Below are 14673 nucleotides of genomic sequence, written 5' to 3' on the forward strand. Positions count from 1 at the left end.
GGGAGCAGGATGATAACAACTTGTGGAAAATGTCTCTCCTCATAAGTTTTCATAGAAGTTTTTACAAACTGTTTTTTCTCTTACTGTCCGTCCAGGCAGGCACAAGCTGAACCACCATCTGGTCTGCCCCACCTCCCTGCCCGTCCCTCGCGTGCTGGGATTTCTTCCTTCCTGGTTGGGATTTTTCTTCTTCTTTTTTCTTTTTCTTTTTCTTCTTTCCATTCTCCGGCAGCAGCTGTTGGGAGAACAAGCCCCAAGATCCATCTGGTCCTTCGAGCTTATCAGGCTGTGTCTTTTCTCAACAAAGCAGCAGTGGCCATGCTTTCATTCAAGAGTTACATCATATAACAGCAACTTGCCTGAAAAGCAAACTGCCTTTTATTTGCTTGTGCTGCCTTTCTCCCTTTAGAATTGCAGCCACAGCCGAACCACAATGTAGCCTCAGATCTGAGTCAGTCTAGAGGGCTGCTTTTCTCTTTCTCTGTTCTTTCTTTTTTTTTCCCCCTTTTATTTTCTTTCCCTCCTCTACTTTCTGGAAGAGTTGGCACAATCCTGTGTTATTAGGACATAAGATAGCTTGTTCTAGTGGAATTTCCTGTCTGATTTTAATTTCCCCCTCTTTTTTTTTTTTTTCTCTCCTCAAAGTGAGACAGAAAAGCTTTTTAATTGCACTGCCGTAGGTTGGCCTTTCGGGATATTATTATTCTTATTAAGTACTTCCTGTTGGGAGGTGGCACATGAGTAGAAGTAACAAGGATCTTGGTGCAGTCAGGGCTTGTGGCCTCTTTGTTTGTTAATAACTGTCAGATTGGCAGCATCCTCAAAACACTTCTTGGCCTGACAGCCTGGCAATTAAGTGATTTTCAAGACTCTCGGCATTTGCAGCTCACCTGTGGAATTAATAAGCTGCATTAGGCCTTTCCTTTTGAGTTTCTTTTCTGCCTTTCAGTGGTCATATCATCTTACCCAGCTAATACAAAGCTAGCACTAGTGGGAAAGTCTCACTCTGGAAATGCTCAGCATGGATGTAGAAACTGCTGATCAGGTGTGGTGGGGTAGACTGGTACATCCCAGGTGGGATTGGCATCCTGCAGCTTCTCCAACAGCAATGTGTGAGTGGAGTGGGTTTCCTTTGCAATGGAAATGTGCAGTGCTGCTGTTTCAGATTTCATTGTGTCACAAAGAATTCAGTGCTTATTTAGCAGAGAAAGGCAATTTTGATTTCTTTTTAATTTTTCAGGAAGCACAAATGCTCAGCAGTCCCTTTCAAATCTATTTCAGCAGATATTGTTGAAATAAAGTCAGGGCATTTCAACTTCATCACTTCCATGTTCTTGTAATCTAAAATATAATAGATCTTAAACCATCTTAATCTTTTCTGTGCTGCTTCTTACAGAAGGTGCAGCTACCTGTAAAACATTAACTAATGAAAAAGTGGTGTGCCTTAAAGCTTCTCCCAGCTCCAGCTGTTTGGGTTTGAAGAAGGTGGCTGGTGGCATTAAGGCTGATCAAGAGACTTTTCTAATTACTGTTCCTCAAAAAGCCATCATAGATTTGGTGTTTGGGCACCCCACTGCGGGACTTCCTTGTGCTTGTGGGATTCCTCCCGGCTGCAGGAGAGCTTTGCTTTCATCTTATTTACTCTTCCCGGAGGTATAATAATAATAATGGTTTGTCCCCCTAAGGCTGCCACTTATCAATAACCTGAAGACCCCAGGAATTCTTGTAGAATAATAGTTAATGCATTGCCTTCATGCACAAATGCTAATCTGAATGTTTGAAAATACTTCTGTAGACCTGCATATGTTAATTCCCCCATACCATTTTGAAATTTTTGAAAGTTTTGGGTACAGCCTGTTTTGCACATCCAAATCCAGGACTTCCCATGTCAGCAGGCTTCAGAAAATTTATTTTCTCACCAATAAGTGAAATGCCCCATTTTTGGTCACACAAGAAGGGTGCTGCAAAGCCAGCTGCTGCATGGCAGCATGATGAAGAGATTCCTGGGGTCTCTCCTGTCCCTTCCAGCAGCAGCTGTCCCTGCTCCATTGGTGGATGAGGCAGGAAAGCCCCTCATGATGAGTTTCAGAGGTGTAGATAGCAACGAAGGAATTTCAGAGTTTGATTTTTTTTAACGACAATTCTGTGTTCATATGGAAAATGTCAATGAACTCTTCAATTTTTAATCTAAATTTTCTATGTAGAGGGAAAGGCCATTTTTAGCCTCACTGTAATTGTTCCATCTTTTTTGCCCAGGAAAAGATGGACAGTTTTAATGCCCTTACCAAAGGTCAGGCAGTGCATGGGAGAGAGCTGAGTGGAGCTGCCAGGAACTTCAGGATGGGTTAGACATTGAGCTGAACGAGAATATCCTACTTCCATTAGGGCCCGAGTTCATTTAAGTGCGCTGTCTTCTTCTTGGGGTGGGGAGGAAATTTATGGGCAAATTCCTTCAGTGTTGCCTCGAGTTGGCCACGGGGCTGCGGGGGGAGCTCGCTGATCTAATCTCGCCCCATCCCAGCTGCAAGAGCCAGCTCGCTCGGCAGCCTCCTGCCTCTGCCCGCCCGGCTGTCGGACACAGCCCGCGGCTCACGGCACTGCCCGGCCAGGCTGGGATGTGTTCCCTGCTGCACGGCCACCAGAGCCCAGACTGTGCTTGTCTTGTGCCGGCAGTGCCTGGGTCCTAGGCAGGGGCTGGGTAAGGGCATCCCTCAGCAGCTTCAAACGAAACTTTTTTTTTGGTTCTTCCACCTGAGCTGAAGCAGTAGAATAAACTTGTAAGAGGATAAGCTCCTCTGGGCCATCCCCAAGAGGATGGATGGTTATTGTGATTGCATCCGAGCCAGTTTCCTCTGGGACGGCAGAGAGAGATATCCTGCCATTTGCAGTGTCTGAGGGAGATGTTTGCTATCTTTCATGGATTTAATAATGGCATTTTTATGCAGGTAACCCCAGGAATGGGCTTTATTCTGTGTCAAGTAAGTGCCTACGTGTGTACGCGAAGTCTGTGTAACCCAGTGGCTCCTGGGTCTGTCTGTGGTACTGAGGTGTGTGCAGGAGCTCCAGCAGTACTGCAGTGGAGAGACAAGCCTTATCCTCTGCTCCTCACTGCACCCCCACTTCTCTGAGTGTGAGGTCGCACTGACTCTGTCCTGCGGGTGCTTCGAGGTGTCGGTACAATACTGCTTTTCAAGGCATTATTTTTTGGGGATTTTATAGCTAAAGGGGCAATGCAGTTTTTAGCATTTCTTGTTTACTTTTCACATATCTACTTCCCAGCAAGGCTCCTTCTCCTTCCAACTCTCCTACAGGGCATTTACCATTACTGGAGCAGTTTGCCCAACAGAAGTTAATTGTGTGAACTTTATTTCTTATCTGGATGGGATGCTGTACCCAGCCTGCCATTAAACATGTTGTCTTCTACAACATCCTGACATACATTGTCTGAAAAACATAGTTTTGTAAATCAGGCTACCACCATCTTTCTATATTAGTTTTGTTATAAGAAGAGAAAGCTTGTTCTGCATCCCTTTGGGTGGCAACAGCTGGCTGGATGTATTTCAAAATGGTCTGTAGTGCCTGAGGCAGGAAAGAAGTCTCCCCAGGTGAGCCAGTGGGGGCCTGCCTTCTGCTTCTCCTTGCTATAATGTTCCCAGTGGGCCAAAATGAATATTTCCTATTACTCTTCTTGTGTAGTTTCTCTTTTATTTTTGTCAAAGCCATTGAGCAGGCAATAAAACAACAGAATAATTAACCAGTAATAATTGAAGTATGCTGTATGAAAACCAAACTAAATGCTAACAAGCCAAACAAAAGGAAAGTAGGCATGGTGCAGCCCTGTTTATAGGGCTGTCTGCTGGAATCATTATAGACGTTGATATAATAATACTGAGCACTTAATTACCACATCATTTTTAAAGAGCTGTATAAACATTAACCAAACCTCTGAGGTAGGGAGGTATTATTATCTCCATTTTAAAGAAGGGAAATTCTGACAAAGCGAGGTTAGTCAGTAATTTAGTGTTGTGAAGACAGGCAGCTGATAGGGCAGGAGTAGGGGTTGCAGCTCCTTCCACAATTTTGGAGACAGAAAAACAGAGCTGCTGAAGCACCTGGTTTTTTTGTGAAATGAGTGGTGCTGCCATTCAGGGAAGGGACACACTTTCCCAGACACCTCTGTATGCTTAGAAAATTCTCAGATTAGTATAATTAGCCATTGCATAAGTATCCTTTTTTGACGGAGGTATATGGTGTATTTCACAAAGTAGCTAAACAACGTTAAAGTCAATCTGTGAAAGGGGGACTAAGAGGCAGCTACTGTAGCCTTGTGTGTCTGTTGCTGCTCCTTCCCATATTGATCTGAGTGGTGATTCTGGGAATGGCTGTCCCTGCAAAGCCCTTAATATTCTGCATGGTGGTATATGACTTCATCCGAGGAGAATCCCACGGACGCATCAGCGTGATCTGCTCTGTCATGTTTCTGTGACCCAATTTTCCCTGTTCTTTGTCTCAGACCTTCCCTGACCCCAGGCCTATTATCCCTTCCAATCATTCACCCAGACCATTATTAATGGTGCATTAACTTTGGCTGCGCTTTCAGTGAAGATGTTTTTCTTGTGCTCATTCATTCGCTCAGCTCACTTAAACAGCTAGATCATTATTCTGGGGACGTCACACAAACACAAAAACATCTCCCTTGCTGACACCTACAGTCCTGCAGCGCTTTGCCAGAGGGGCGGCCATCCAAATACAACAGTGAAACGCCCAGGAGGGACTATCAAAGGGAGTCAAGTAGCCACACACAGACTCAGTCGCTCGAGGCCGCGTTTTCCTCCCCTGCTCGCACACTGAGACTGTCCAGGGATGCTCAGAACTCACCAACTCCAGGAGAGCTCTGATGTGAGGAAAATCACCACAGGAAAGCTGGGGAACAAAGCACGGGCCTGTCTTTGCTGTTTCACAGCCACTGTGCTTGTTGGATGCCAAGATACATCTTTTTAAATAAATGCTGTGGATGAGTAAAATTGGGACACTAAAACGTAGAACATGAAAAACTAATGCTGCCTAAGATTTCTTTCTGACATGATGCTTTGGGCTTCCCTGGGAGATTACTGAGTGAAGAACACTTCATGTTTGTTGTACCTTAACCTTATTCTTGAGAAAGAGTGTGAGATTTGGACATCTGGGAGCAAATGTGGGCAGCAAGAAGGGCATTTGCAGATATCTGTTGTTTTACTATTATCTTTTTCAAAGAAGCTGGACCTGGGAGAAAAAAAAAAGAAGCGAAAGTTGTTGTAAGCTGCTGCATCACACCAGGTGCCATCCCACCTTCCCCAGTAAGAGAGTTTTGGCCTCTGACAGCACAGCTCAGTTCACCTGTGGAAGTACTACTGAAATCTCCTGAGCATCCTCTGGGACATCCCTTTCCCATTTTTTCTGTCAGTTGCTTGTGCACATCTGCCAATGACACTGCAGTGACAGGGGAGTGTGAGCTGGTGTCTGGAAAAGTTTTTTGCCTGCTAACACAAATCAGTCCAGGGCTCTGAAGCTTTTTAGAGATAAAGTTGATAAAGTTTCTGCCTGCTGTGATTGAGGTTCATTGGTATCCTGCTCTTCTTTGTGTAGATTTGTGCAAGTTATTTTACATTAGCCTGCTTCAGCCCCTCTTGAGTTAAAAAACAGGACTGTTTTTCAAATGCATGTTTTCTTCCCTTCCTAAAGAGAAATGAAGCTTTGTTACTGTTTGCAAGGGACCTTGTGATCCTTTTATGAAAGCTGTGTCCCATGCATCATTGACTCCATAGGAAATCAAACCAAAAAGTATCTCAAGAAATCAGAATTTGTTTTTTATTTTTTTAAAAATATCAATTTTTATGGGATCTTTTTTGCAAATTTGTTGAGAAGAGCATGACAGGTACTGAATTATCCGATGATATTTTACATTTTCCTCAACGAATGACTTTCATTGTTGATTGCAAAATATTTGTGCACTATTTCTGATGGCAGAGAAGCCTGCTTACAGGCTGGACTGTTTGTTCCCCCAGGAGACTGTTGGACACCCATAGGAAAGCTGTATATTTTTTAGCCCATATTGTGGCCTCCACAACTCACACGTGCATCAGATAAAGCAGGGGGAGCCCAGCACATTCTGTGTGGTACCAAGGGTATGTGGGGGGCTTCTCAGGGCCTCTTTCCAGCCAGTCTTGCTGCAGCACCACAGTTGCAAGTGGCAACTTCTTTAAGTCCTTTCCCAAGGGCTTTCTGAATTGTTTTTGTCAAAGCAAACTGCAAATGAAACCCACTTCAGTGCCATGGGGTCTGATTTCTTTTATTCTTTTTTTTTTTTCAGCAAACGTGTGTAAGCTGAAGTATTTGGAATAGAAAAAGCTTGCTAGACCCTTCCTAATTCTCACTTTTGAGCTCAAAAAAGGTGCTGCTATGAGTGATGTCAAAACAGCTCCTTTGCTCGCTATGCAAACCCATACAGGCAGTCTTGTTTCTCTTGAAGCACAGACTTATCTGTAGAGATAATCAAAAGCCTGCATCATGCTCAAATAAGGGCTGTTTCTGATGCCTCCCTCCCTGATTCCTGGGATTTTCAGCAAATGGACATCCCCTTTAAACCTGCATTTCTCCCTCCTATCTCTTCTCTTTGAAGCCAGAGGGTTGGCTGGCCTTTGAATAGACAAGGATGAGAACACAGCAGTGGGAGGTCCGTGTCTTGCTCATAAACCTTGGCCAGAAAATCGGCTCCGACAAGTGGGGACAGGTAGCAGCGTCTTCCCCCTTATCAAATGGCGCTGCGGAGCAGACACATTCCTGCAGGAGCCCGGTGGGGTGGAAGGTGGGGCCTCCTGAGCGTGCCTTGTGCTCTGCCGCCCTGCTTCACCAGCTTGGTGTAGAATTGGGTTGTTTCTGTGCAAAACACGCTGTTCTCTCATTGTCCCTGCCCCTTGCATGCTGCTTTTGATGTGTTCTTCGGCTTTCTCTTCCTTCAGCAGGAACCAGAGAAAATGTTTATCTGTGGTTGCAGTGCTTAGGGACTTTTGGAGGTGCCATGTCATGCATTTGTACCTCAGAGTATTGTATTGCATCCTTGGTACAGCCCAACCTTTTCCTGGGGAAAAGCTTTCCCCGGGCCTCCTACTAAAATCTCCCTTCCTCTTGTGTAAAGCAATCATCATTAGCTCTAATTGGGCAGCTTTGGGGTTAAATCTACAAAGATTGCTTGGGTTTGGTAAATCCTCTGCCACTGCAAAGCAGATAATGCTAAACAAAAGATTGCCTTGATTAGATTAAAGTTGGCAAATTCATTGCCCTAATCATCATATTGCCCTTCCCGTGGCTATTCAGGAATACATCACCGTAACTTACTTGAAGTAATTGAATATAATTGTCTTTTTAACTCTTATGTGTAAAACATCCATCTTTGTTAACAGCGTGTGTTGCTGTCCTGCTGCCAGCTCACAGTCCTCTTCTGGAGGGGTGGGAACAAGAAGCAGAGCCAGGCTGACGTTTATGAATTGGTATTTGATTGCCTATAAAACCATTCATTATTTCTGACCAAGCACCTGGAAGAGAATAAAAATGAACAGCACCAGCCACTGGGGCCCATAGGCTTGGCTGGTGCTCCCAGGCAGGGAAGCAGAGGGGAAGTCATGAAGGGGAATGTTGAAAAGGGATGTCAAAAAAACCAGCCCTTTCCCTTGCCCTTAGTGGCAGCAAAGCACAGGGTGCATGGTGGGGTTACAATTGGGAGTGTGAAACAGATACCCAAGGCAGAGGCATTGCTGAGCTTCCCATGGGCAAAATAGGTTGAAATGCTAAAAACAAGCCAAGAGTGCAGTGAGAAGGAGGAAGTTCATGGAAATTTTTCTCCCATTAATAATCAGAGGTGTGAGGAGGGAGAAATTCTCTTCAGATGTCAATTTTATACCAACAGATAGCTAGGAAAGGAGGCCAGGCAGCAAACAGCCTGTGTTTTCTATTTCCCAGCTCTCCTTAGTGACAAGGAGAGACTCTTTTAGCACAGAAATTTCTAGTATTATCTCGGCAATCAATCATGTAGAAATGCATAGGTACAAAATAAAACATAGCTGGCCTGGCTTTTAAGATATTCAGTTTGACCTGGTTTTACTAGTTTTATCATTATTAATAAATTAAATTGCCCTAGGGGACAGGCCAAAGGATTAAGGCGACTCTCCACATCATTAGAATTCAGCTGTGATGGCCAATACAGTTTCAGCCCAGGTCAGCTCTCACTTTCCTGCACTCTGGGGATTAACTCATCCCCAGACCTGTCCATTACAGGCAGAGTGACCAACCTACTTTGGGAGGTTGCTAGTCCTCAGCTATAGGGATGCCACCAGCAGTACTTTAGGTTGATCCTAGGACCACAGAAGTTTTCTTACTCCTTTTGGTTTATTTGTGCAGCATAACTATGGGGTGAGCACTGCAAGAAGCCCAGTCTAGGGGCTCAGGCTGGAGGAAGTGTTTGCGTTGTTTGCCCCTGGATGTCTGTGCAGGGACAGTTGATTGTGTGACCATGCTTTGTATGTGATGATGTGAAAGCTCAACTCCCTCCTGTCCCCACAGCAGCCGTAGGTTGTGGCAGCAGCTGTGGCCAGGGAACAGCAGTGTCCCCAGGGAGGAGGACAGCAGCTGTAGGTGTCTGCCAGCCTAGGCTGGAGTTTGATCTGAGCATGGTTTGGGGCGACCAGAGGCTTTACTGTTCTGTGTGAGCAGGGGATAGGGTGTGACAGTTAAACTCTGGTGTATTTTTGATCTGGAAAAACACGGTTTGCCTCTTAAAATGAAGACTCCCTACAAGTGTCCTTATGTAACAGATCGTCCCTACTCAGGACAGTTAAAGAGTGAATCTTCCTCCTGCAAAAGCAAATCCTGAAGGATCCAAGTTCATTCTCTCCCTGAGCTGCTTTTGGGAGAGGAGGGGAGGGGGGCAGAAGCGGGGGAGGTGGTTAACAGTTACTCTACTGTGTCCTGACATTAGGCGAGCTGCAAAAAAGCTCCCAGTGTATCAGGTAGTGTGAGGTGCCAGCCCTTTGCTGGAGCACGGAGAGCAAGTCTGCTGCAGAGCCTTAAATACTTTCCACCCCGACTACCTTAGCTTAACGCCTTTCAGCAGAGTTGGCAGGAGGGTTGTTTTTGTGTAGTCTCTCACCTCTCCCAGCAGCCTGGCTGACGCGCCTGTGCCGCGCTGTGCTCAGGGATTGAGCGCTGCAATGGGAGTAGGAGCCGCAGATCCTCTTGCTGATATGCCGGGAAAGACGTATATGAGGATTACACGCAGGCTTTGCGCGACGGACCCGAGCGGAGCGCAGCCCCACCGCACAGAGTCGGCGTAGCTCTGGTGCAGCTGGAGTCACTGATGCAAAAGGCTGAATTTTAAGTCTTTCGTAGAAAAAGAGTTTGGCATTTCTGAAGTTTGCTGAGCGACAGCGAGAGACTTGGCCCAAGCCTTGACACTTTGGTTTTGGATGGTGCTTCCCCAGTCTCCAGAGAGATGGTACCTGTCGCGGAGGCAAGTTACAGTGAAATACCGAGCACAAGCTGGGTTTTGAATTGCTCACTTAGGAGCTTGGGTTTGTGTTATTTTTGGTCTCCGGCTAGACAGAAAGGCCAAGAAGACGGGAGAAGGAATGGTAAAACCTGCAACAATATTAAGTAATCTTTAATGAAGAACTTCTGACTGTTTGTAAAGGCAGAGCAAGACCAGCCTTTTATCTTTAAGCTGGTCGCTGCCACAAACGTAGAAAGGGGCATCTTTAGAGATGCGCGGAGCCCCGTCAGAGGGTGGTTGTACGGGATCGCTATTGCGGTTGTGCGGTATCGCTATCGAGGAGGCTCTGCTAATTCTATTTCTTTAGCTTCTGTAATTTTAGCAGGAAAGGCCCAGGCGGCCAGGCAGTATTGTTGGGGGTGGTGAGGAGAAATAACCTGATGAATTTTCCATCAGCTCAACTCACTCAAATATTCTCGCTGTTAACTTTTGGGGTCAATAATAAATATTAAAACCTGTAGATTTAATAAGTCAATGTAGGTGTTCGCTGCCTTTTGAGACCACTTTATCTTTCCATCAAAGATGAAACAAGCTTCTCAAATGAATAAAAAATAGGGCCTCAAGTGATTACAAGTGAGAGCAATTTGAGCTCCTCTCTCAGAACCTGGCAGTAGGCACTTCTGAGCCTCTTCTGACTGCCTAGACATTCTGCTTCAGCGCTGCTTTTGCTGTTATATTTTTAGGTAAATATTTCCAAGTTGTGTGTACAGACCTTCAGGAACAGTGTTTGCTGCCACTCCAGGCTTGAGGGACGATGCAGGTCTGGATCCCACCAGGCTCTGTTGAGTCTGATTTGCGTTGCAAGTCTAGTTTTCCTTGGTGCTTGCTATAATCTCCTCAAGTTCAAAGAGCGCTTAGCTGCTTGTCTTTGTCAAAAACCCTGTTGGAGATCTTTTATGTCGAAGATGTAGGATTTTTCCGCATGACTTTGATTATTTATTCATTCCACTTCTCTGGTGTATGATAGCGCTGATATCATGAAGACCCCTTGTCTTGCACTGCTCTTGCTCTGAAATTCATGGAGATTTAGTGCCTTTGAAATTGTTTTAAAAGGGAAGGAAAAGTTTTTGAAGTCCCTTTTTTTTTCTTCTATTCCCCATAACAGTGCCGCAGCACATTTTTCCGGCCTTCCACGCTCCTTTGCCAATTGACATGCGCCACCAGGAAGGACGATACCATTACGAACCTCACTCTATCCACGCTATCCACGGGTAAGTCTTACACCTCCACTCCCGTGCCTCGCTAAAATGTCAGCCACCTGCAGTATTCCGAATCCCACTGCTAAAGTCCCTGGGACGCACTGCCCTTCTGGCAAGCTGGCCCTACTGGCCACCCTCCACCTCATTGCCCCCATCCAGTGACAATACTGGCCTGCCTGGCAGGAGGGCTTTACAGCTCTGTTAAGCTGGTAGAAATGCCCTATAGCAACAGGATGGGAGTATAGGGCTTCTTTGTCATTATCCAGCTCAGGTCCCGGGAACAGGCTTGACTTGTGTTTTTGCACCCGCCGTGTTTCTCACATCATGCCTTGCCTGGGTCATTTCTGTCACTGTCTTGGCAAAGACCCAGCACTGCTCCCTCTCTTTGGAGACCTTATGTACCATTCCTCCCTGTGGGGATGGTGGCAAAATGCTGCCGGGAATGCCGTAATCCTGTTTGATTTCACTGGACAACAGCCTGGATGGGCTGGTAGCATTTTCTAAAAGCAATAATAAGTCAGGTACTCATGGGGGTGTCCATGTCCACCCTGGAGGGGTAGGACTCTGGGGTTTGGTGGTGACCTTCTCATTAAAGCCTCCTCTCTCTGAGGCAGCTGATGGGCAGTGAGCACAGAGACTGGTCAGGGGCTACACCCTGAGAGGAGGGTTTGTGGTTAATCTCCTCATCCAGGGACATGACAGCTCAATAGTTCTTGATGTCTTGAAGGAGATGTTTACAGAGAGATCTGTTTCCACCTCCTGTAAGCTTTGATCAGGGCAAGGAAAATGGAACCAGTAGGGATGTGAGCAGAGGTTCTAGTGATGGTGAGGCTGGAAGTGTTTTTTCTAGTCCCTGACATGCACCTTTCCCATGAGAGGTGAGGAGCAGTGTGATGAGGTTGGCAGTCCCGCGGCCATCCCAAAATCCTTCAACCCGCAGCTGTAACACAGGGCTCAGACATAGGCTGAGGGACAGATGCCAGAAGGGGAACCACTGAGGCCAGAATGATTTTGCAAGAACAAGGAAAGAACAACTAGAGCTCGTGACTTAAAAAACTCACATTTGATTCCCTGCAGTCCTGTTGCAGCCTTGCTGTGTGGCCAGAGGCTGTGCTAACCCAGCTTTGCAGGGGCTGTTTGTGGAGCTGTGCTGCTTCTGGATAGGTGTGAGCAGGGAACAGACCCTGGGAAGCAAGTAATGCAGACAGCAGCAGCCAGATCTGTGGAGCCCCACAGCTACCACAGCTTTATTCTGCTTCCAAATTACTGCAAGAAATAAATGATAGGGCATTCCTCCGGATTCTACCAGAAGACAAGTCATTGTCTTTTAGGCTGACAGTCAGTTTGACTGGATGTTTGAAGGGGCAGAGCAGCTTCTTCCGTGCTGTGTGCAAAGGGGAAGTGACAAAGCAGATTGCTAATATGGGAAACAAGGGATTTGGGAGGCTGCATAAAATAGTTCTGGTCTTTCATGCAGAAATTGTAGAAAAAAATGACAGAATAATAACTTGCTGGGAGATAGTTAATAAGCCGGAGCTCTGGCTAATAAAGCATGTACGGAAGAGGGAACTATTCAAAACAGTGGTTAGAAGAGAGGCTGGCAGATGTTCTGATGTTTGTCACAGGTTATTTGTGTGCCCCACTCTGTGCTCCCCTTCAATCCTCACAAGTAACCCCAGTATTTTTTCATATTGGCTTTGTCCAACTGATCAACCCTGGCCAAGTGAACAGCCCTGGCAGATCAGGTTTCAGTTTATCTGCACCAATACTAATAGTCTGCTGTGTTAGCAGTTACCACATTTGTCTGTCAGTGGACCAAGCATGTTCTGCTTAGTATTTTGGTAGAATTGTTGGCAAATACCTGTTGCATTTCTTCTTTGGGATTCCTCTCCTTCCCAGCTCCTCCTCTCACAAAACTAATTTGCGAGGTACGGGAGAGAAAACTTGGTTGCGGGTCTTAAAGAGAAAACATACTCCTCTTTGAAGCTACCTGGGCACTGCACTGAAAGGTGCCTTTGTGGCTGGAGAAGCTCCAAAGCTCAGCAGCCAAGTGCTTCTTGGCTGTGACAATTTTTTAGGGTTGAGGGAATGCCACTTCCATTTGGCTGTTTGTCAACAAGTACCCTGCACTATGGCACAAGCATATTGGGAAAATTCTCTGCAGCTGTGGTCTCAATCCTTTTTCCTCTTCAAATTTTATCTGCCAACATCCTAAAATCATGTCTTCCCCTTTACTCCTCTTAGTTTTTATTCTATATCTCCTTTGTCTTTTCTCTCTCCTCTGGTCTCCTCTCTGGAGGTTACATCGTAGTGCTCACCCTCCTTGCTGGAGGATGTCCAGTGTGAAATCATCCAGACATGGTGGTAGAACTGGGCTAGAACATACTCGGTGGTTGCATGGCTCTTGTCCAATGCACTGGACAATTTATGCCACCAGCCCATTTGGGCTGTTGTCCAGTGAAATCAAACTGAATTACGGCATTCCCGGCAGCCTTGTTCAATACTCTCTGGGCACAGATGAGTTTCTAGAAGTTTGTACTCTGTCCTGGTGGGGCAGAAATCAATCCTTCTTGTTTCAAAAGTAAACAACCCATAATAAAAACCCAAGGGCATATGCATATTCTCACTCCAGAAAATTATGGCAAGTGTTTGGAAGAAAAATTGCGTCACTGAGTTTTGGCTTTATGATTAATGTGATGGGTGCCTGACAGAGAGCCCCTAATTCATCAAGTCTATATTCTACCTGTCTGCTGTCTTGACGGTACCAAATTTATCTAATTATGTGAACGTTGCACGGCAAATTAAGTGCAGTCTCATTTGTTGCTAACTATGGGGTCTTATTATCTGCCTGCTGTATTATGTCAAAGGTTTGTTTCCTGATTGCTCGATGTGACCTGGCAGTGCATTCCCCTTCATCACTGTTTGCATTTGGCCTAATGAGAACATACATTATTTTATCTCAACTGGAGAGAGCTCATCTGCAAGGCTCTCTTGAGCAGAGCCACCTGTGGGACCCTTTGCTTGGTAACGCAGATGGGAATGTGAAAAACTTGAGTTTAAAAGGACCCCCATGCCAAGACAGGCCTGAAAGACTTGCTGCGTTTCTCCTCAGTGTTGTCATTCCTGGTGTCTCAGTGATTTTCTTGTTAAGCAGCATGACAAATAATTTTCAGGACTTGAGTCTTTTTCTAAACCACTAAGGATTTATTATATATGTCCAGAAGCAGATTATGTTTGGGTTTCCTTGAATTCTACTTTTAGAAATTGTTTTGGTGTTTCTCCAGTCACTAGGACAACCCACTTTCTATACAACTACTGTTAGTTTTACTTGTTTGGTGGTGAATTTTTTGGACATCTTTAATATTTGGACTTTTTTTATTGGCATTAACAAAAATTCAGCAGAATTGTGGTTCTCACTTGGCTTGTCTAGAAACATAAATTATCTTATTCAGATGATTGTCCTGGATTGCAATGATAGTGTGCCTGTGGTAATATGGAGGACAGAGGGAGAGGCAGGATTGGAGTCCAGTGGACACTGTAAAGGATGCAGTGCAGAATGCAGTGAAACTCAATATGGGATGAAGTCTATTTCAGGAATGTAGAACCTAGAGCAGAATGAAGAAATTGTATCGGTGCACAACATAAAATTCATTTAACAGTAATACTACAATACGCAAATGCTAAGAAAAGAGGAAAAAAAATGTGGAGGTTCTGCATTATTCTGGAGATACAGGATCAAATTGCAGAGCCACATACTCTTTTTTCCTGTGATACTCTCTTCCAGAGCACAGGATGGCCCGGGCTCTGTGGAAGAGCAGTGGTGGGTCTTACATGCATTTTCTTCATGCAGCTTTTATTGATTTGTCAGAATTTCACTCTTCGCTGTTGGTTGTA

At 45.3% G+C, this 14673-nt stretch overlaps 1 protein-coding gene across 2 annotated transcripts in view; it reads left to right on the top strand.

Moving 5' to 3' along the window:
- GLI2 (GLI family zinc finger 2) overlaps positions 1-14673 on the top strand; it is a 189437-nt gene that overhangs the window by 111950 nt on the left and 62814 nt on the right. For both annotated transcript variants that reach the window (XM_039702027.1, XM_039702018.1), the window contains exon 3: positions 10686-10791. In XM_039702027.1, coding sequence (XP_039557961.1) covers positions 10686-10791 — 106 coding nt within the window. The remainder of the gene's footprint in view (positions 1-10685; positions 10792-14673) is intronic.

This window comes from Passer montanus, unplaced genomic scaffold, assembly GCF_014805655.1.
Source record: "Passer montanus isolate IOZ18808 unplaced genomic scaffold, ASM1480565v1 scaffold1, whole genome shotgun sequence".
Lineage (NCBI taxonomy): Eukaryota > Metazoa > Chordata > Aves > Passeriformes > Passeridae > Passer > Passer montanus.